This window comes from Rana temporaria, chromosome 5 (genome assembly GCF_905171775.1).
Source record: "Rana temporaria chromosome 5, aRanTem1.1, whole genome shotgun sequence".
Taxonomy (NCBI): domain Eukaryota; kingdom Metazoa; phylum Chordata; class Amphibia; order Anura; family Ranidae; genus Rana; species Rana temporaria.
The window spans coordinates 104,490,679-104,514,465 of NC_053493.1; the positions used below are offsets into that span (position 1 = coordinate 104,490,679).

The 23,787-nt window shown below is 40.5% G+C and overlaps 1 protein-coding gene across 9 annotated transcripts in view; it reads right to left on the reverse strand.

The window, feature by feature from the left end:
• Nucleotides 1-23,787, reverse strand: part of SATB1 (SATB homeobox 1) — a 137,817-nt gene that overhangs the window by 58,111 nt on the left and 55,919 nt on the right. For 8 of the 9 annotated variants that reach the window (XM_040352966.1, XM_040352965.1, XM_040352969.1 and 5 more), the window contains one exon: nt 6,682-6,894. The exons of the other annotated variant lie outside the window; for it this stretch is intronic. In XM_040352966.1, coding sequence (XP_040208900.1) covers nt 6,682-6,894 — 213 coding nt within the window. The remainder of the gene's footprint in view (nt 1-6,681; nt 6,895-23,787) is intronic. 9 annotated transcript variants of the gene reach the window in all.

Consider the following 23,787-nt stretch of genomic DNA (forward strand, 5'->3'; position numbering starts at 1 on the left):
ACTAGCAAATGGCTAAACTAAACAAACCTTCCAATTTTCAATCATTGTTATAGCAAAGAGTAATACAACATGGGGCATCGGTAATACTATTATACATTTTAAATTATATTAGTAATTTTTTTAGAAACAGAAACACAAGGCTATGATTCAGTGAAGCCCAAGGCAACACTAATTATTAAATCACTGCAGTTCTAGAGGGAGATCACTTTTTATGGTCCTGAGTCCATTTTATCCCCTTATCTCTAAAAAGATCCTTCACTGGACTTCAGGCTAAACTCCATTAATAGTAGACTAAGACATTAGCACGCTATGTTCCCTTTCAATAAGGAAATTTGCTTTCTTTCTTGCAATACATTAGTGCATAAATGTAGCAGCTTCCTCCTATCCACCATCGCCAACCTGCGTTATTTATTACTCCTGGAAGACATTTGATAATCATTAGCTGTAAACTCTGCTGCATATCAAGAAAAGAAGCTTTTGTCTCTGATGAACTCATCGGTTTAATTGTGTACATTGAATTGGGATATTGGATAGAAGTCTAAGCAATATTTTCCAAGAACGGTCTGTTTTAAAGCACATAAGTACAACTGTAAGGCAAGAGCCACTGGCCCTTTGCAGATACACAACAATAACACTGTGCCCTTCATGTTGTTAAAACAATAAAGGGGGGCTTCAGTGTGGGGAAAATCATCTTCAAAGTATCAGAAACCCAACAACTGTCTTTTCCAGATACATTAAATGATTAACATTATAATAATTAACACACCTTTATCGTTATACAAAACTAGGGCTGCCTTTTAAATGCTTTGAATAACAAACGCAAACGCTAGATGACACAGCTTGCCAAAATAATACACTATACCAGTGTTTCTCAATCTCTTTCCAGTTGGGGCGCCCTTGAGAAGTATTTTCAGTCTCTAGGCACCTCTGTCCAAGGCTTTGTTCATGTTACTGTGTGTCGTGGAACAACTGCAAATTCACGCTCGTTCCTGACATGCAGACAAAATGTGCTCTTCTTTAGCAGATGTGCAGTGGCTTCATTAATTCTAAATAGCACCCCAAACATTGGCAAACACAGTGGCCCGGATTGCGGGCGGTCGTATCTATGCGCCTGATTCAGAGAATCAGTTACGCATAGATTTCCCTAAGATCCGACTGGCGTAAGTGTCTTACACCGTCGTATCTTAGGCTGCATATTTACGCTGTCCGCTAGGTGGCGCTTCCGTATAGTTACGCGATTAATATGCTAATGAGGTATTTACGCCGATTCAGAAACGTACGTCCCGCCGGCGCATTTTTTTACGTTGTTTACATTAGGCTTTTTTCGGCGTATAGTTACCCCTGCTATATGAGGCATAGCTAATGTTAAGTATGAATAATAAAGATAATGATAGCGCTAATATCAACTAATGTGGGTACAAAATACAGCATGTGCTATTAACAGTGATAATTCAAAATACCATTGATAATTCAAATAAAACACCCTCATAGAATAACTATCACAAAAAAAGTCAGTGAATCCACAGTGGGTTAATGGAAAAGACAAGTCCCATAGGGAGACCTGCAAGCAATCAGCCAGCGCTTCCCTTTCACTGCTTCAGATAGAAATAGTCAGACCTTCCAAGAGATCAAGCCAGCCAGGTACTTCAGGATCGCTCCAGCGACATATAAAAAGAAGAAAGAAAGAGGACAAGCCTCCTAGTGCAATACTGTGAGAAACAAGGAGAGGGGACAGGGACTACACCAACGGTGTATGCACTCACGAATCCTCCGTTAAAAACACAGGCTCATGTTAAGGTTGCTGCTCAGTGTGATGGTCTCCTCACTCGGATCGGTTGTCCTGTCACATAGGCTCCTTCCCCACACGTTAAGTCACTTGTCACGTGACTTAGTCATGGGTCACTAAGGCGATATCATTATCTTTATTATTCATATTTGGTTTGGTTCACCGTCAGATACGCAGCTCTTATCATTTATTGATTTCTGTTGGGTTTTTTTCACTTGTATTTTCTCACATAGTAGCGCTGTAATACCACATTTTTCAAATGTTAAGTATGGCCATTGTTCCCGCGCCGAGTTTTGAAAATGTTACTTTGTTTGCGTAAGTCGTTCGCGAATAGGGCTGTACGTCATTTACGTTCACATCGAATCCAATACACCTCCTTTCGGCGTACTTTGGAGCAATGCACACTGGGATATTTTACGGACGCGCATGCGCCGTTAAAAAAAACGTCAAATACGCGGGGTCAAGTGAAATTTTAATAAAACATCCCCATTTGAATTAGGCGGGCTTACGCCGCAACACATACGTTACGCCGCCGTAACTAAGGGTGCAAGTTCTTTCTGCATACGGAACTTGCGCCAAAAGTTACGGCGGCGTAACGTATCGGAGATACGTTACGCCCGCAGAAAGATGCGCTCATCTTTCTGAATCCGGGCCAGTGTGTTTTGGTGTAGCGCAATAGAAAAAAAAGGGTTGTGAACCTTTTTCCCTGCATTTCTGTGGGTAAGGCAACCTATTGAAAGGAATGGACTGCCTACAAGCAGCATGCAGCATCATAGATGTAAACCAAAGCCTCATTCACATGTATGGTTGGAGGGTGGTAAAACTACATGGTTAACCTGTTTTTACCACCTCCAACTACTCCCCCTTTAGCAGAGGCAGCAACTGGGGGTGTACACATACTGTGGCTGTGGCTTGAAGTATACCCCCAGGTGAATGAGGCTATGCTGCAAGTGACCCACAAATGTGTGTATTACACAAAGTTGTGATGTAATGATACTGTATTTAATAGGGGAAAACAGGCGGTGAAAAGGTGACATATTGCTTCTTCACTGCCTGTCAAATGCCTCTGAAAAGTGGTCTGAGCATGGATTGCTTTTCAGAGCAGCTGCAGTCTGTCACCATTATGAAAAAGCCCTAAAAAAAGCAGTTCTGATAGTACAGGGCTCAGGATTAAAAGTATCATACATACACATACATATAAACATGCATGCACACACACATACAAACACACATGCAGACACACACATACTGTATGGGAAAACGCAGGTAACCCGGATGAAAACTGTAGGTACCCTGTGCTACACCTGTGCTGCGGCCAAACTGCAAACGGAACACAAAATAAAAAGAAGTGCAGCACCATAGTTAAAGGCCCATCAATACAAACACAGTACAGTATATACAGTATTTAATCACACGAAATCACATAAAGTAAAGAAAACTACATATCTTTTTATATATATCTTAAATAATACCAATCACCATGCCTGCAATTAAACCGATCACGCTACGAATTACAAACACAAGAATTGCTGTACCTCACAGAGCTCAGAGTAGCTCAAACGCAGCCTGCTAAACAGCCTCCTCTACATGGTTTCCACCTCTCCTTACACACTTGCATCCCCTCCCCTCCCCAACCAGCATATCCCAGGAACTGCTAGATCACATCCCAGAAAGCTGTGCATGCGTCTGACCCGCCCTTACCAACCGATGACGTCATTGGTTGGCAGAACGCGGTCGGGAGGTCCGCACAGCTTGCCGAATCCCTGTAGCAGCAGGTATCAAGCTTAAGACAGCAGACTGTCACCGCTTTAATATAGATAGGCTTAACCAAGTGGTGAGCACAATGTTTAACCTGATGCCTGCCTAAGATAGGGAATGTTTAGGTAATTTTGCCATGGCACATCTGGGGACTCTTCACGGCACACCAGGGTGCCATGGCACACCGGTTGACAAACACTGCACTATACTATCTGCCTACAGAGCAGTGAAATTATTTCCATTTATACATAAATCCACTACAACCCAAAAGGTACCAACATACACAAGTATCCTTTATAATCTTTCTATAAACTTGCATATTAGCCAAGTATGCAGTTTGCAGGTAGAGGTCTTATATAGCAACAACAGTTTACACAGAGCTTTACAAGGGAGACAAGTACAGTTACAATACAATAAAATACAAGAGGGTTAAAAGGGCCCTGCTCATAAGAGCTTACAATCTAAGTATCATTTAACCCATTTCCTCTGAGCCCAGGTTATCCTGGATTCCAGCCTGTGACTGGAAAGTAAAATTAGAAGCAGCACATGAATAAGCTTATCTCTCTGTGCCTCTGCTTTCTTATCATATGAGCATGCTTCTTGCCAGCACATGAACTGAACTACTCCTTGTGCTGCTTCTTCCTCTCACATTCCAGCTATGCTGCATGGGAACTGCAAAAAGCCAATACCAGGTCAACTTCAGGTACAGACACTGCTTTTATTTAAAAATAAATTTAATGGTGTATTAAAGTGGTAGCAAACTCTTTTTGCCAATATATTAGGTAAAACAGGGGTTGACAAATTTGCTTGGAATCTAGGAGCCAGCTAAAAAAGTTAGGAGCCAGAAAACGCGCCCCGTCGCGACGAGCTTGCGCGCAGAAGCGAACACATACGTGAGCAGCGACCGCACATGTAAACGGTGTTCAAACCACACATGTAAGGTATCGCCGCGATTGGTAGGGCGAGAGCAATAATTCTAGCCCTAGACCTCCTCTAACTCAAAACATGCAACCTGTAGAGTTTTTTAAACGTCGCCTATGGAGATTTTAAAGGGTAAAAGTTTGACGCCATTCCATGAGCGGACGTAATTTTGAAGTGTGACATGTTGGGTATCAATTTACTCGGCGTAACATTATCTTTCATAATATTAAAGAAAATGGGGATAATTTTACTGTTGTCTTATTTTTTAATTAAAAAAAGTGTAATTTCCCCCCCAAAAAAGTGCGCTTGCAAGACCGCTGTGCAAATACAGCATGACAGAAAGTATTGCAACGATCGCCATTTTATTCTGTAGGGTGTTAGGATAAAAAATATATATAATGTTTGGGGGTTCTAATTAGAGGGAAGAAGATGGCAGTGAAAATAGTGAAAAATTACATTAGAATTGCTGTTTAACTTGTAATACCAACGGCCACCACCAGATGGCGCCAGCTTACACATCTGGTGGTAATAACTTGTAATACCAACGGCTCACCACCAGATGGTGCCAGCTCACAAAAAAAAAAAAAAAAAAAAAAAATTTATTATTTTTTTTTTTTTTTTTTGCCCCCCTTCCAAGCCAAGTCGCCAGGACCCTATTTCTAGTCGCCATGGCGACCTGGCGCCCGGGATTTGTCGACCCCTGAGGTAAAATTAATATCTCATAAACGTGCACCGTTTAGGAGATATTCCAGTGACGTCACCAGCACATGCTCTCTGAAAGAACGGCGTACCCGTGCCATTCCTTCAGAGCTCTGTGTCATAAACAGTGACTCCTGCATGCATGTGCGGGAGTGATGTCATCATGGCTTGGCCATTCAAGTGGCCGCAGCCCACAAACTCATAAGGAAGATCAGATAAAGATGGAAGTCTCTCATAATGTGCAGGTATATGCACATTATGATATTACCTTGCAGGGAGATTTTTTTTTTCCTTTTATTTGGAAACTTCACTACCACTTTAATAGTTACAGCCCTTCTTTAATTTGTGTTTTTTTTAGATCTACTTAAAGCTTAGCTTTAACTTTGGGGAAACAATAGTAATCGGTCTAGAAAATGCATTCCAACCAATCAATTCTTCCACTTGGTGGTGTCTTTACAGATTGGGGCAAATCAGAGACCTACTGCTGCGCCATGCAACACTGCTGTTACTGGCAGGGTGGGGTGAACAGATATGCAGACAAGAGGACTGCATGACCTTTACATGATGATGTCCAATCAACAAAAGGGGACTTCTACATGCTAGACTGAATATAACTAAATAAAGATACCAAAGCATCTTTACAGACTAACATGTATATATACACACTTCAACAAGAATGTGTTGATAACATACCTTCATGATATCGAACCAGTACAAATACAATTTGTATGGCATGCAATGCCTACTAAAACCCAGCTTCCTTTGTCTCTTCTATTTTAGCTTCCTTGAATGTAATGTGCACCCATAATCAGGCTATGATCAGTCACATATTTACAAGCAATAACTGAGCTTTAAAACAAGCCAACAGTAACAATTGTAGCTTCCGGCACTGTGGTAAAATCAATTCTCAAAGCTCACATAAGACATTTTTAGGTCAGTACTCTTAAAATGTCAGCTCACTCTACCAGAGAGAGAAGGAAAGAAATGGCTGCACATCTAGAGATTGATAGAGCACAAGATGTATGTGTGAAACGCATCTACGTGACTTCATGTTGGTGTCTTTGGTGTCACCACTGTGCGCAAAAAAAGGTAATCGGAATCTCGGGATGTGCAGCCGTTTTTTTCTCTTCTCTTTCACGTTTGCCACGGAGGCGGGTCGGGGCAGGCACTCCATTTCAGTTCTTTCACTCTCCCAGAGAACCTCCTCTGTGTTTACATTAAAGATTAGAAGGCTGGAAAGCATCTGAGTCACTGTAAGAGGGAACAGTGGGATATGACCTCCTGTGAAAAACAACACAAGTGCTTCTGTGGAGATTTTTGAGGAAATATTCCACAGTGCCTGCAGTTAAAGAGATCAGTGAGGGTTTGCTTTGAAGCTCATTTGCTGCTTGCTATATGAAAAAATGATGTACATAGCCTGGCCACCAATTGCTTTTAAACTACTTGGTCACAAAAAAATGTACTGTATGGTACACACAAGCATCCAACCAACCAGTGAAGTTAAAGTTTTCTATTACCTGTGGAGGACGTGCTGGGGGTGTGCTGATCAAAGGAGCTGGGCCCATAGTGGATGCAGCATTGAGGCTTCTTTCTCTTTCATCCTGGTAAATTCGGTCTCTTTCAGCCTCTGGCAACTGCAAGAAATTTTGCATTGCTCGCAGATTTACCAGTAGGGATTGTGATGCTGTTTTAGGATCTTCTTCCTTTCTTAATATTTCGGAGAGCAAGCCCTATGTGGAGGGGATAATAAAAATCTCAAATTTGGCACAGTACAGAAATAACGTTGCTTGCCATTTATTCAGCTGTTCGAGAAAGACTGCATATAACTAACCAGCATGATACTAATAATTTTATATAATACCGCAAAACACAATCAAATAAAATTATTCTGGGTACATAATTTAAAGAACAACAGTAGTAACCTGTGATAAATGCTTTGGACACAATAAATACATACCTTATTTTTTATGCAAAATGCGTTACTTTTAGAAAGGCTAGTAATGGAACGCATTCAACAACAAAACACTCTATATAACTTTATTCTCATGTCTAATATTTTCCATGAACTTATCTTTTAAGTCACATGTTGGAAGAATCAGAAGATCAATAGGTTTATGCACTCAAATAGATTACAATATAGCAACAAAGTCATAACTTTAGACCACAAGCATGTAGCACACTTTCGAAGCATGTACAGTTTATTTCAAAGCCAAGATGAGCAACCACTGGAGCTTTCTAAATATAGTCCACTTACTTGAGACTTAGGGAACTAGTGGCTCTTAAGCTTCTTACCTCACTCTAGAAAAGTATGTTTGGACTTGGAATATGCAATAGCTGGTGAGCCATAGGTTGTATAGAGCCTATTTAGATAAAGATAACCTAAGCTCATTGCCGTCACCATTTAGAACAGTATTTTCCCCCTCATTATAATGTACACAAGAAACTGGCTGCAAATATTATCCATTGGTGCTTCAACAGTAAGACAAAGATTAATGTACAAAGTACAGCTTCCCACGGCAAATAATTATGACTACAGTAAAATAAAAATAAAAATGAATTGGTTGCTATGGGTACTGCACGCTGTATATTATCATTAACTTATTGAATAACCTGGGGGTTCTACAATTTCTTCCTTCCTTACCAAGACAAAATAAAAAGTAAGATAAGTCACTAGCATACAAAGTATTAGGCCCCATACACACGGGAGGATTTATCCGCGGATACGGTCCAGCGGACCGTTTCCACGGATAAATCCTCTCGAGGATTTCCGCGGATTTCTATGCGATGGAGTGTACACACCATCGCATTGAAATCCGCGTCACAATCCTCTGGCGATGACGTGTCGCGCCGTCGCCGCGATTATGACGCGGCGACGTGCGCGACGCTGTCATATAAGGAATTCCACGCATGCGTCGAATCATTACGACGCATGCGGGGATCCCTTCGGACGGATGGATCCGGTGAGTCTATACAGACCAGCGGATCCATCCGTTGGGATGTATTCCAGCAGATGGATTTGTTTGGCATGTCAGCAAATATTCGATCTGCTGGAATCCATCCCAGGGGAGAAATATCCGCGGAAACAGATCCGCTGGAGTGTACACACCATAGGATCTATCCGCTGAAACCCATTTGCTGGGATTTTTCAGCGGATGGATTCTATCGTGTGTATGGGGCCTAACACATGTTATAACTGTACTGTATGGTTGAACTAATGAAATGGAGTGTTCAAGCAGTAGTCAGACAATGACAAGACAAAATGTGTTGTCAAAATATATATGTTATTTTTGTCATTTGCAACATATAATGCTGTTTAGTTTAAAATTAAACTGTCAGCATGACCAAGATGCCACCACCAAGTGCAGCCCAGTTGCAGGCTCACTGCTAGAGGAAGCAATAGTTCTAATCCAGAGCAGAGGGCATCCCAAACAATGACCAGTCAACCATATAACTAGAACAGCTTCTGGGAGTCAGGTAATGGCAGCATCCAGAACTAAATGTGAGCCTTGGCTGTGAATTGGAACAACCATACACTGTCATAGCTGTAACAAAATGGCAAGATACACTCCAGGGTAATATACAGGACATGTGCACAACCATGCTGTTATTATGTGTGAATATATTGCATAAAAATAAAAATTGGTATTTATTAGATCCAACCTAGTCTTTGCGTATGCAAATTACCCCCTTGGTAAACTCAGCAAATCGCAATAACTGGCTGTCAGTGCGTGAATATTAAACAACCTACAGACAGGTGAAAGATTGTTTGAAATGTTGAATACACGATTGCTTGAAATGTGGAAATCTATGATTAATCCATTGTTTTCACATTGAAGATAGGTTAAGATTAATGCCCTGGACTTGTCAATAAAGCTTCCAAAGATTAGTTTCCTCAAGTCCATTCTGATATAAACTCCAACTATTCAGGCTAAAGTAAAGATACATACAAATGTTAGTAGGCTTCATGCTCCAGGAACAAACTGCCTACATAAAACAACCAAATTAAGCCTGGACTGTTACATTGACATCTGTAGCAATTATTTTTGCGTTGACATGTGATCCTTGGGTTTCTGTCAAACAGCTGATTAAATAAAACAGCAAAAAGCTCTTCTGCACTGAGCAGAGGTATACAGGGGCGGACTGACAACTCATGGGGCCCCCGGGCAATAGAAGATTATGGGGCCCCCGGGCTTACAGATGGCCACCACGCCAGGAGGCAGCTAAAATCTCTGGATTTTCATATCAAAAGCATGTCAGTTTCGGACATATCAGGGACAGATGTTAAAAAAACACAGATTTTTACATACTGTCCCTGGTTTTACTGAGCCTGGCAACCCTGATGGGGCCCCCTAGTGGCATGGGGCCCTCGGGCAGTGCCCGAGTGACTCAATGGTCAGTCCGCCCCTGGAGGTATACAATTGGCAGTGATGCCAATATACAGTATAAACATGACCACTTTATCTACAAGAAGCTAGGAATTCCCTCTACTCTATCAGTGGATCCCCAACACCCTAGTTTGATTGGTACAGTCTTTCCTTGAGTTTCCTGTAGAGTTACTCATCTGAACCTGTTGCTTAATTTATTACTCATCTGGAACTAGTGCTCAACTTCTGAGAACATATTAGCATTATGCCCTGTACACATGACCGGTTTTCCCGTTGGGATAAACTCTGACGGTTTTTCCGACCGTCAAGAATGCAGTGACATACAACACTATGACCACCAGAGAAAAATTAAGTTCAATGCTTCCGAGCATTTGTCGACTTGATTCTGAGCATGCATGGTTTTTAGTCCATCGGAATTGCATCCAGTCGAACAGAAATTGCGATAGAATTTTTTTTTCGACACACGGACGGAATATCCGATAAAAAGCTTCCGTCTGACTTTTTCCATCGGAAATTCCGCTCGTGTGTACAAGGCATAACAGAAACTTTTGTGTGTGTGGTACAGTATTTTTAGTTAGTCGCCTTATTTTAATTTTGGTTATATTCACTGGTAATGTGAATTGAAAAAGTACTTGCCACACAAAAAGAAAATAAATCAAAATCAAAATATTGAGTATATGCACTTACTATCAAGAGTAATTTAAAGTTATTACTTCTATGGTCTTAATAGAAATGATGATTCCTATTATGCAAAGTCACTATGGAAGTACACGGTTAATGCAAATCAGGGTTAAACAGTAAAAATAATTAATTAGCTAATAATCTTTTTTTCTACAGAAATAGATAGTGAAATTAGAGGGAAACAAAGTTAAGAGATAAAGGGAAGGTGTACAAATCTGTAGGTTAAACTTTGACCTTAAAGTGATTGTAAAGGCAGAAGGTTTTTAATCTTAAAGTGATTGTAAAGTCTTGTTTTTTTCCCCATAAAAATAACAAGCATGTTATACTTTACCTGCTCTGTTGCAGTAGATTTGCAAAGCGCAGCCCAGATCCTTCTCGGGTCCCTCTTGTGCTCCTGGCCATTCCCTCTTGTTCAGTGCCCCCCAGCAGGCAGCTTGCTATGGGGACACCACCAATGGCACCACTGCTGTGTCTCAGCCAATCAGGAAGAAGAATCTCGGATGGCTGAGACACTCATATTGTTGGACAGGGAGAGACCTCAGGTAAGTTTTACAGGGGCTGAGGGGGGCTGCTGCACACAGAATCATAGAATGCATTAGGATAAAAAAACCTTCTGCCTTTACAACCCCTTTAATGCATTCTATGCATTAGGATAAAAAGCCTTCTGTGTACAGCAGCATCCCTAGCACCCCCTAATACTTACCTGATCCCCATCACTATCCAGTGATGTCCAGGAGTGCCTCAGCCATCCACTGATTGCCTGAGACCCAGCAGCGGAGCCATTAGCTACTGCTGCTGCTGTCAATCAAAGTCAGTTAGCCAATCAGGAGAGAGAGGGGGCAGGGCCGAACTGGGTCTCCGTGTCTGAATGGACACACGGAGCTGTAGCTTGGCTTGGTGCCCCATAGCAAGCTGCTGGTTGTGGGGGCATGCGACAGGAGGGAGGGGCAAGGAGAGCCGAAAAGGGACCCGAAAAGAGGAGGATCTGGGCTTTCCTGTGAAAAATCATTACACAGAGGAGGCAAGTATGATATGTTTGTTATTTTTATAGTTAAAAACCCGAGACTTTAGTATCACTTTACTTATAATAAAGAAGTGAGTGACTAGTATAAAGATGCACCTACCTTTTAATTATTATAGCTAAAAGTTTATCAAAACTTTCAGATCTGGGGCTCAAGCATGTGAAAATTCTAAAGACTGACATAGTCATCATAGAAGGATAACAGAATTTTAAAGCTTCTAGAGGTCATGCATAGTATTATTAAAGGGGTTGTAAATAAAACATTTTTTTTTGCTGAAATGACTGTTTACAGGGTATAGACACATAATAGTTAACTAATTCCTTTTAAAAACAATTAAAAATAGATAAAAATCAATCATATAATGTACCTGTAGTTTTTAGTTTCGTTTTTACATGTTGTTTCCTGCCTCTCTGCCTTACAGAGCATACAGAGCCATAGAGCAGTGATGGTTTGGAAAACGAAACTAGAAACTAGACACACAGTAATCACACCTCCTTGAAGTTAGTGACCACAGAGAGAAAGCTCCCAGCACTGTGGTCATCAGGAAACAGACAACCAGGAAGTGTGGAGATCAGAGAAGAATTACAGCAACTTGAGAGCAAAAACGAACAATGAGGACATGAAAACAGCACTGCATTAAGGTAAAGGGAGCTATTAAGATAAAAAAAAAATCCTTTACAAACCCTTTAAACGAGAACTCAGTATACAAGTACAATGACAAGAGAAAAAATAAAAAATAAACAGAGAACAAGAGTTTGCCCTTGAAAAAAAAATGTAGATATTAAGCTTAAAATAGTTACGCGCACACTGATCAGTTAAATATACAACTGATATCTTGAAGCATAAATATTGTAAAGAATAAAAGAAATCACAAAAATCAGCAAAAGGGACATGATTTACTGTTAATGCGCGGTGTCTCCTGTTCTGTTAGCTCCTGGTTTCCTTAAACTTTCCCTTCACTATGTCCCCCTCCAACCCCTTATCGTAAACCTTTTGTGTGATGGGTATTAAAAGATCTTAGATAGGTACTCATCAATAGTTTCCAACTATGCCCACTCCTTCTGCCCAGCTACTCCATTCACAGAAGTCGGTACTACAGCTTTTACGAATGAATCTGGATATAATAGAGGATGAGTGGATGATTGAAAGGTCCACCTCCATTCATAGATCATGTATCATTCACAGAGGCTGTAGTACTGGCTTCTATGAATGGAGGAGCTGGGTGGAAAGGTTGGACATATAGTAGTTGGCATTCTTGATAAGTAAAAATGGCTGCTCCCTCAGTTCTAATAACCCCTGCTGTACTGAAAGATTAAAGTGGTGAGGAGAATTGAAGTGGGGACTACACCAACTACTTCCAAGCCCAAGGTCCATACCATTACGTCTTTAGTCTCCCCCATATCCACACTTCTAGTACAATTTTTAATCCTGGATAACCTAAATATAGATGAGAAATTAGGTTTCCTTTGCTTCTTCCTTGCCCATGTTGTCTTTACTGACCCTGTGTAAGTGGTAGGATAAATTATCAGACAACTGACATCTTTCTCAGCAACTTTTACGGCATTCTGCAGAACACCTACTAGGTGAGAACAACTGTTGCAGAACTTCAGTCAAAGCTCTGACTGTGCTAACAATCACTACTGTGACCTGGCATTGCTCTATGCTTTTCATATGGCCACTTCCTCTTTTAGTGGCAATCTTGCCAGTGATTGTGACCTCCCCTGATAGGGGAAACATGCAGCATTGTCACTTCATGCAACTGCTATAGCTACATGGTAGCGCAATTAAAAATGTCACAGCTTATAACCCTTCTCCATAATGATGGTCAGTGCAGCTCATGCCAAGCTCCCCCCGGGCACTGTGAATGACAGCATAGCTCCTGTGGAGAAGAATGAGTGTGCCTTAACAAGATATGGGGAAATCTGGCAAAATGTGCCCATAGATAAACATTTTCAACCAGGCTAACTAGAAACTATAAAAATAAATGTCCAAGTTTAGACTTAAGTTAACTTAAAAAGTAAAAACCCTCTGGCTTCACACATCTCTTGATGTGGGGAGCTCATCCACTGACCCCTGGCACTACTCTTGCTCCCCTTATGGTGCTGGATGTTTGCAATGACTTTTGGAATTTCCCAAACCTCTTTTGAATTCCCCAAAATGAAAAGAAGTTAAATAATGAAAACAAAAACACCTGCAAGAACTATGGAGGCTGCCATTGTTGTCCACACATATTGCAAATGCCAACTGACCGAATGTTATGCTGACCCGGTTGCTGCAATACTTTAGGTCACTACCCCAGAACAACTATGAAGACAGACTTAACTTAATTCTGACTTGCCTGATCTACACACTTATTCTAGGTCATTGGCTCAGAAAGCATAGCAGTATACCTCCATTTTCAGTAGAAGTAGGTCAGCAAAAGTAGCTCCCATACTTTTTCTTAGATCTAGTTTAAAAGCCAAGAGGGTGATTGTTATCTTTTCATGATGTTGACTGCAGGTGTGTACTGTAGGTCTTGTCACCTAAACATATAAAAAACTTTTAGACCTCCATAATCTACCAAACCAGGGGTCTGTCCTAGTTAGGAGTGGGATTACTCTTAAAGAACACCAAATACACCAATATATACAAAGGTGCGGCATTTGATTTCTGTTGGCTAGTTTATTTACAGTAGTAGCTGCTTTAGACTAAAGGGCCTTACATTCTGTATGCTTTGAACATTTACAGAAAATAAATCAGCCTTATAATAGAAGTAATTACTTTTCAGACATTAAGCTTTCTCAAAAATATGTGAAGTTCTAAGCCTTGTAAATAATATATAAACTATATAAACTCTTCCTGTATAAAAGTATTCTATTTTCAGATCACTATCCCTTGCTTGGGTAACTCAGAGCCTGCTTTGTTATCATCACTGCACAGATAACCTCCCAACAATTATTGATGGGGTCATGACAATTAATTGGGCGTGTAATTTATTGCGCAGTGTGAAAACAGAAGGCAGCTGAACTGTGCATCTCATTTATGATCTCTAAAAGCAGTCAATTGTGATTCAGAGACTTTCTTTAACAATCTCTCACTAATCTCTCTTCTAATAGCAACACATTGCTATCACTACTAAAGAAGACAAAACTATGCAACCTTAATGTAATCCCACACATCAAATACAATACAAAAGGTTTTAGGATGTGTATCTCCTGTTGTAAACACCCTGTTTAAATTAACATTCTGATTAATAACAGCTACATGTAAAAAAAATATCTTGCCAATAAAATCAAAGCGTGCACTCATGCGACAAATAAAATGTGTGCATGTAATGTAAGTATGAATACTGCATTATTAAAGGAGCACATAAACACCAATACAAAGCTTACCCAGCAACAGAACAAGGAACAGCATTATGCAAAACTAAACACAACCAATTATAACAGTGTCAACTTGGGTTTATATAGCATAAACGAGGCAGGTAATAAGAGTTCTCATTGGTTGCCATAATTTACAAAGCTCTGTAAGGCTGCGTACACACGGTCGTTCCAAACCGATGAGAATGGTCCGACGGGCCATTTCCATCGGTTCACTGCTGAAGTGGCCTGATGGTCTGATGTGCGTACACACCATCGTTCCAAAAACCGATCGGGTCAGAACGCGGTGACGTCAAACACACGACGTGCTGAATAAAACGAAGTTCAATGCTTCCAAGCATGCGTCGACTTGATTCTGAGCATGCACGGGTTTTGAACCAATGCTTTCTGTACTAACCATGGGTTTGGACCGATCGGGCAGCGGGCCATCGGTTCGATTTTAAAGCATGTTTTAACATTTTGGACCGAAGGACAACAGACCGATTGGCTATAAACATGGTCGGTTTGGACCGATGAAACTGAACCTGGGTCCATTCTCATCGGTTTTGTCAGACCGTGTGTACGCGGCCTTACTCTTTAACTGGAATTTCAGACTTTGGTAGATGGTAGGGGGGTTAAATATTATGACAATTTCTTGCATCTCTTGAAGACCCCCCTGGTGAGAGTTTGAATTCATGGGTTTATGCACCTAGTCATTATGTGGAGTCCTCACTTTCCCTGTTGGATTTTTAGTTTATTTTCACAATGGGGAATGCAACAGAAGAAGCTAAAACATACAAAGGTGGGCACGAGCTTAAAAAATCTACCAGGGGGGCAACACAATGTGGAACTATGGCAGAGAAATCTTCCTGTTAAACATAACTAAAATATCACTTTTGGGTTGACGGACACTTTAAAAAGCCCCATCATGCACATGTATACACAATCCAATGTTTAGCTAATTAGATGTGTTTACCCACTTTACATAGATTTGCAACTAGATTGTTGAGTTGAAATATTTTCCACAAAATATACCAATAAAGGTCAATAATTTCAAATGAATTTGCAGAGGTTGTAATATTTGTGACAATAGACAACATGGAACCAAATATAAAAAAAGCTACAGCAATATTTGTTTTAAAAGATGTAGCAATATACACATTTGGGGCAAAAGAAAAAAAAGAAAAAAAAGGGAAAGGGGACAGAGAGTGATTCCCTACGTCACCCGAATACAGCTTTCAACTGATATTTCACTGGCAGTAAATCTGTAGCAGAGATCATAATTCTGTTTGTATAACTATGGGGTGCAAAATAGACACCAAGAACAGGTCACAGAAGCTCTGTGGCTGCACGTTATATTGCTTCTTTCAACAGAAAGTAAGATTTAGGGTCCTTTTACATGTACGGATCCCGTACCTTTATCATCCGCTTGCTCAGCAGGGATCGCTCCGTTGATCCCCGCTGAGCCGGCAGATGACAGGACGGTCCCTGCACGCTGTGCAGGGACCACCCTGTCAGATCTCTGTTCTCTTCTATGGGGGATCGGATGAACACAGAACGTCCATTCGATCCGATCTGCAGACTGATGTAAAAATAGGATTTTCCTCCGTCTGCGGAAACGGGCCATAGCGGGGACTGATGAGATCGGATGTCAGCGGATGTTCATCCACTGACATCCGCAATCCCATAGAGATACATGTATGTCCATATTTCATCGGAAAACGGATGAATGAAATACAGACATACGGGCCGCAGGTGTGAATGGGCCCATACTGTTGCATACTGAGCAGTACAGTGAAAGAATTATATTATTTATTTTAAATCAACTTCTGGATTTGAAAGTGATTTAGTGAAATCATATTCTAATATCAAAAGGGGTGTGTTAAGTTATTACATTTTTACTCACCATAGTACTACATATTATTCTGAAATAGCAAATTGTAGTGGCCAGTATGCAGCAACTTACCGTATTTGTGTTATTAGAAGTACTCTACCTCCACCATTCTAATTGTAACATACACCCAAAGTAACTTTAATTTACATCCACAGTTTGTGGGCTCAATGTACCATATTTTGATAATTGTATTTCATATGTGAGACATGTACAGTAAATACTTTACCTTCTGTTCTGAGAAAGCTCTACTGGCCTTTGCTCTGGGGTTCGGTAGAGGGCATTTTGGTTCATTCAGATCTACTTCCCCATAACCTGTCTGGTTATACTTTCTCATTGCTATCCATGCCCTATTCCATAAGCCATTAGAGTTTATTTACTTAAGGCAAATAGGCTGTTCACTTTGGTGGGGAAATATCATTTAACAAGTGAATTTCCTCTTAGCTTAATGAATGTAGTTAAAATTCACTTTGCCAAATATGTTCAAGGAATTTTTTTTTAAATGTATATTTACTAGCTTCACCTCACTTAACCTCACCAAGTAAAGGGAACATGCCTATTTGGCTTTAGCAAAACCTATTGATTCCATACAATGTACTGATGATGGCCAACAAGGCTTCACAGCAGCTGTATGTAGTGTGAAATAAATGACTCTATATTATGTTGTATCTGTACTATGCACCAGTGTTTCTGGTTGCATAGTTAACCCAGGAGGACTATAAAGGAATGATTTGTGTTGCTTCACCTACTATCCTAAAATGAGTAATAAAGACAAATAAGATATCTTCTGTTTTAAGAAGGCTGTATTTTGCTTTGCACTGGTTCAATGTAGGTGTTTTTTCTTTCTTCTGGCACATCTCACTATAATCCTTACTGGCATACCTCTTCATACGCTGGTTTGTAAATATTCTCTCTAGGGGTCATCTTTATATCTGGAGATGTAATTAGCAACCTGGTTTCAAGTTAAATTCCAGACAAACTGCTGAATACACAGCTGAAGCACATATGTCTTAATGGTCCTATTTGCCAAAGGATTTGCAAATCCCAGTATTCAAGCCTGTGACTCCAGACACTATAGTCAAGAATGGGACCACCACTACAGCAGCAACAGTACAGCAAAACCTGGGCACATCCCCATCTGACTCCACAATGAAGAAACACAGTACCGCAATGAGGTTCTTTCTCAGCTTACTCGTCTCTTGCCAGCATGTTTATTGTTGCAGAATGTGAGTCACTTTCAGTGCTGACTCTCCCTCTCCCAAATTAAAGTGGTTGTAATGTCTGAAAGCTTTTTACCTTCATGTATTCTATGCAGTAGGGTAAAAAACCTTCAGTGTACTGCTCACTCCACATCCTTCCCTAATACTTACCCAAGCCAGATCTAAATCTACCGCTGTGCATTAGAGCCTTGGCTCTCCTGGGTCTCCCTCTCCTCATTGGCTTTTGCTGCTGTCGATCACAGCCAGTGAGGAGGGAGTGGGGGTGGGACCGAGCCGTGCTCTGTGTGTTTTATAGGCATATAGAGGTGGCTCAGGAGCGATCACGCATGAGTGCCCCTAGAGCTAATGCTAAGGGGGAGGAACCAGAAGTGCCAACGGAGGATCCAAGAAGAGGAGGATCGGGGTTGTTCCATGCAAAACCATTGCACAAAACAGATAAGTATAACATGTTTCCTTTTTTTCAAAACAAAAAAAATCCGAACAACAATATGTGAATTGCTAGTATACAGTAGATTACAAGAGGTGGATAAAAAGAGATTTCAGGTATCTACATTAGTTGCATTCAAATGCACATTACATTTTAATGAATTTCATAATGCCATTGTGTTGTTGTTTGTTTTATACTTTCCTGGAATTTGGTTTTGAAACTGAACTCCTGGAAAAGTTTGAATCCTCCCTTGCAGTGGGTCTGCACCTGCACTGCAGGGGTTAACTGCTCATTTTATTTACCCAGTCCTCTGCTCCCACAGGTTCCTCTGCTTTGCTAGACTGCTCCCTGCAACCTGTTTGTCTCTGCATTCCAGCAGTCTTATATCTCTGATGTCATCAAGACCAATGCATGAACTCTAGCACTGAAATAGACGTAAGCATGCCAAGGGAACACTGCTAGAGTGTAGGGAAGCATCATTTGTTTAGGGAGCAGAGGATCAAGGTAAGCAAAATGAGACGTGTGAACACCGGAGCACTGAATTACAATCATTGTGCAGCACTGCTAAGCAGAACTTGTGTATGAAATGGAAACATTTGCCTGACCTCATGTAATTATGTAATTGCTAAGTATGCATAGTAACAAGATTTAGAAAATATTAAAGTGTATCTATACCCAAAACGTTTTAGTTTAGTTTTAAATAGAATAGGGAAAGGTTAGAACTCAGGTTTTACTGCTATCCAGGACTGCATTAGAGAGATTTTCCCTCACTTTGTTTCAGGGACAACCTTTTACCAGACAGGAAGTAAGGAAATGCCTGCAATAGAGAAAAGCCTCGTACACACGACCGAGAAGCTCAACGGGCGAAACACATCGTTTTGCTCGTCGAGTTCCTTGTTAGGCTGTCGAGGATCTCGGCGAGCCAAATTTCTCCATTCCTGTCGAGGAAAAAGAAGACATGCTCTCTTTTTGGCTCGACAGGATCCTCGACAGTTTCCTAGTCGAAAAGAGTACACACGACCGGTTTCCTCGGCAAAAAAAAAAACAGCAAGTTTCTTGCTGGTTTTTGCCGAGAAACTCGTTCGTGTGTATGAAGCCAAACAGACAGCACTAAAAATCCATGGGTTCAAGCATATCCCTGCTTAAAGATTTTTTTTTCTGTATTGCTCTTAAAGAAATATCCCCTTACTTCCTTTTCTTGGTACAACCTATTTACCAGAGAGGAAGTGAAAGAATCCCTCCAATGGCTACATGACAGTAAACCCTTATAGGCATTATAAGCCTTCACCGCTCTATTCAAAACTAAACAAAAAAGTTCTGAGAATAGATGCACTTTAAATACCAACCTCAATCTTTAATATTAACCTTTTGTTTTAAAGTTTACACTGGAGTGTGGAAGAGTTAAAACCTCAGCGGGTTTTAAAGGTTGCTATTGTTCCACATTGTGGAAATTCTCCCTCCTGACTGACACTTGGCCAGGAAGTAAATGGAAATTCTCCTCAACTGGGATATAGACATCAGTAAAATCCTGATAGAGGCTCTAACCCTTCCTTGTCCTACTAAAAACAGAAAAACGTGTCCCTGTTTCTGTGTCCTCAGAAGATTTTCTTCAAAGTGAGATTTTTAGTTTACACCTATCTAGCCTTAAAATCTTACCTCACCCCTCCTATGCTAACAGACCTGTGTAAATAAGATGTTTATACTTACCGATTTTCAGGCTACTCTGATCACATGTTCCCCTGTGTCAGCCAGCTGTAGCTGCAGGAGAGAGTGCTCCAGTAATGGCTAGTAAAGCCTGGAGCAGTGACGTCACCCATGGGCTTCAATTGCCCATCCATTGTCAGCACTCCCTTCTCTTCCCTGCAGCTACACTGGCTGAAACAGCAGAGCTGGATCCCATAATCAAGCCAGAACAGCCTGAAAATAGGTAAGTATACACATCTTTTTTACACAGGTGAGTTAGCATAGTTGTTAGAATTTAGGAATGAAGAGAGGGCAGTTTTAAGCCTAGTTAGGTGTAAGCTCGAATTCCACTTTAACTTGTTATAAATCTGTGCCCATATTTTTTTTATTATTATTATGTGCCCATCTTGAGTGAACTATAGTTGGCATTAATATTATGTCACAATAGTATTATATAAAATTTAAAATGTTAGACACAGATATCTCAAGTCTCCCGTGAGTCGAGGGAGTCACCCACATTTGGCTGCGGGCTCCTAGACACCCGCGAGCGCTGGGTGATCTCCTGGCCGGGCCTGTCACTCAGCCACAGACAGAAGACAGAGCTGAAGTATGGCCACTTGGGCTGTTCTGTCTTTTGTCTGTGGCTAAGTGATAGGTGGATGCAAGGCCGATCCAGAATGGGTGCACCCAGGCACTGCAAGCTGAGACAGAGGGGAAGGGGAACAGCCCAGCCCGCTTTGGCTGTTGTATGGGTACTTTTTTTTAGGTGTGGTCCGGCCACTTCAGCAGGGAAGAAAAGGGGGTGGGCGGAGGCAGAAATTAAAAGAAAAAACTTTCCCGAGACAAGCAGACTCTTTCTCCACTTTCGGGGGCCACCGTGCTGTAATCACCTGTGTGACAAGTACATGACAGACCAGCAGCCCAGCCCCAGAAGCTGTGTGATCAGGATGTATTCCATGGGTACTGGTAAGGCTGCATTTCATGGGCACTGGTATAGCTGCATTTAATAGGCACTGATCAGGATGCATTTAATTGCCACTGGTAAGGCTGCATTTCATTGGGGGGGGGGGGGGGGCGGTCGGCGCCAGCGCGAAGCGTCACCACCCTGAAATTCGTTTTTGCAGGTTGGGATGTCTGGAGACATTGTTAAGTCAGTGTTGTTAGTTTCTATTTTTGGGAAGTGTATACATATTTTGAGTCAATTCCATATACAAACTAGATTCAGAATTGATTCACACTACCAGAGCCAAACATGGTCCATGGTTCTTCCTAAGCACTCATGACACAGTGAAAGGTTTACATAGAATTTTCCTTTTAAAGGCTTGCATTTGGAAGATGCCTCTTGAACATTAAAGTATTACTAAACCCAGGACCCTGCATTCACTATATCTGGTCTCCCACGGTGCACAGAACATGAAAATTCAATTATTTTAGTAAATATCAATGTCTGGCCAATAACTGATTAAAGCTTGTAGAAGTTTTTATTCTCCTCTGACTGTCATATGAAGCTGACTGACTGCCGACCCTCTGTCTGGACAGTACTGCTTGGCCCTGTGCTGATCACATGCACCCCCCAAAAGAAAAAAAAACTCTCTAACCAAACACACTAAACTGAGCATGTGCAGAGTGCCTCCAAGGCTCTGTACTATCAGCAGATGGATTGGGGACAGTAAAATATGGGGAGGATCAGATAAGACAGGATCAAACAGCCTTTTTACACAATTCAGAGTATTAACTCCATATGTTTCACAGTGAGTATAGCAAACATGCTATACTGAATATACAGACTGATTTTACTGTTGTGGGTTTAGTAACACTTAAAGGATCCAGCACTAGCCATCAAGATTCGTTTGGGGTCCACTTCAGTACAGCACTGAGATGTGTATGATCCTTTCCTGATATTGTTTTTCCTTATCTTCAATTCTCAATTATAGGTGAGCTAATCAGTGACTTGACAGTGATTGTTGTTTTAGAAGGTCTAAACAAAGAATTAACATTGACCTAAACAGAAAGCCAAGCAACTTACAGTAGGTAAAAAAGAAAATGTTTTCTACCAAGAAAGCCAGAATGAACACCTTTTCAGACACCAATAAAATTAATTTTGTGGTCCTGGTGGAAGAACCCAGCCAGGTATGAAACATTCATATTTATTTTTCTTGAAAAAAAAGAAGAAAAAACACAAAGGAAACCGTAGTAATAATAGTGTAATAGTACCTTCATTTTACCTTTTATTCAGTAATGATATAGAAGGTTGGTTTAATACTAAATTATACTACAAAGAATTGCACAGAACAGAGTAGCAATTAAGTAGTTACAATTAAGTAGTAGGTCTCATTTCACCACATAATTTACACAATCTTAAACTCCATGTAAGACTTTGTCTTTTGGGGGGGTTTCATTTTGTACATAAACACCATAAAAACATTCAGATTAACCTTAACACTCACAACAATATTAATATAAAAACAGATTCCTAATACATACATGTTTTCAATGTTAATTGTAGATCTCTACATTGTATGCTCATCTAAAACTGTTCTTTATAGAGTAGTTAATGCAAATAATACTATATTCCAGTTCCTATTGTTTGTAAAGAATACATTTTAGAGGTTTATATGCCTAATTTTCATAGGCAGAAGAAAAAAAGTATATTTTTTTTCTTCTAATCTTCTTTAATTGTGCCTCTTGTTCATCCCCATCTGTATTGTGGCAATGAATCCAGCAAGTGGAATTCTTGAGGGTGCAGGAAAGTAATAATGAAATGGTTTCTTTCCTGCATTACACTTGAGAAGCTTGACAATGTAGTAGTCCCTTTATTACAACTTCTCATCTAAAGAAACAGCATGGAAGAACACAAACATACAGATATTTATCGACCTCAAAAGGATTGTAAGAAATGTTGCCACTGCAAAAGTAAGAATCAAGTTGTTCTCCATGTAAAATTGAAATGTAAATAGGGCTTGAACATGGGTACTAAACTTTGCTATTCAGTGTAAGTTCCTGAAGCACCTAGGGTGACCAATTGCATTAGCTGCAAAAAAGGTTATGGCGTCTAAGTGGCCAAAAACATATGGATGCAAACAGCTGTATTTCCTTTCTGCTAAAAATGAATTTGGCCTGTGATACCATTGTAGCCCCTTTACCCTACAGGAACCTTTAAAATTATATTCAGGTTTTAGGAAATCCTTGCTAAAAATTATTATATCCACATCTCATGCTTATGGCATATTAGTATGACCAGTATGTTGTAGAATGTTTTAAATAAAAAAATAAGAAATGTGGTATCGGATAATGTAGTATCCCTTTACACTAGTGGGGAGTAGAAAAAAGCCCCTTTAGATTGTTGGTCAGTGTAGAAGTGACCCCTTACATTGGTTGTTATTGGTAAAATGATTACTTAAATAGGTGGTCAGTGAATGAAGGAAATCAATCTGCCAATGCTTAAGGAACCCCTACCAACCACTGAAGGTCCCTAAAGCCCTGTACATACGATCGGATGACTGATGGAATCTAAGCCGATGGATTTTTTCGTCGCATATCCGACGAAGCTGACTTTCATCAGTCTTGCCTACACACCATCAGTCAAAAATCAGATCGTGCCAAAACGTGGTCACGTAAAACACTACGACGAGCCAAAAAAAATGAAGTTCAATGCTTCCAAGCATGCGTCAACTTGATTCTGAGCATGCATGGATTTTTATCCGATCGAGTTCCACACAGACGATTAGATTTTTCTATAATTTTTTTATCCATAGGAAAAATTTAAAACATGTTCTATTTTTTAACACCGATGGAAAAAAGACCGATGGGGCCTACACACGAAAGGTTTGTCCGATGAAAACAGTCTGTTTTCTTAGGACAAACCGATCATGTGAGTTCAAAAGACCCTTTTTGAGAAAGGCTGCTTTAGGTCTTTACTACGAGAGTTTCTCCAGTCATACTACTGCATGATAGAGAATAACCTCTATGCTTTAAG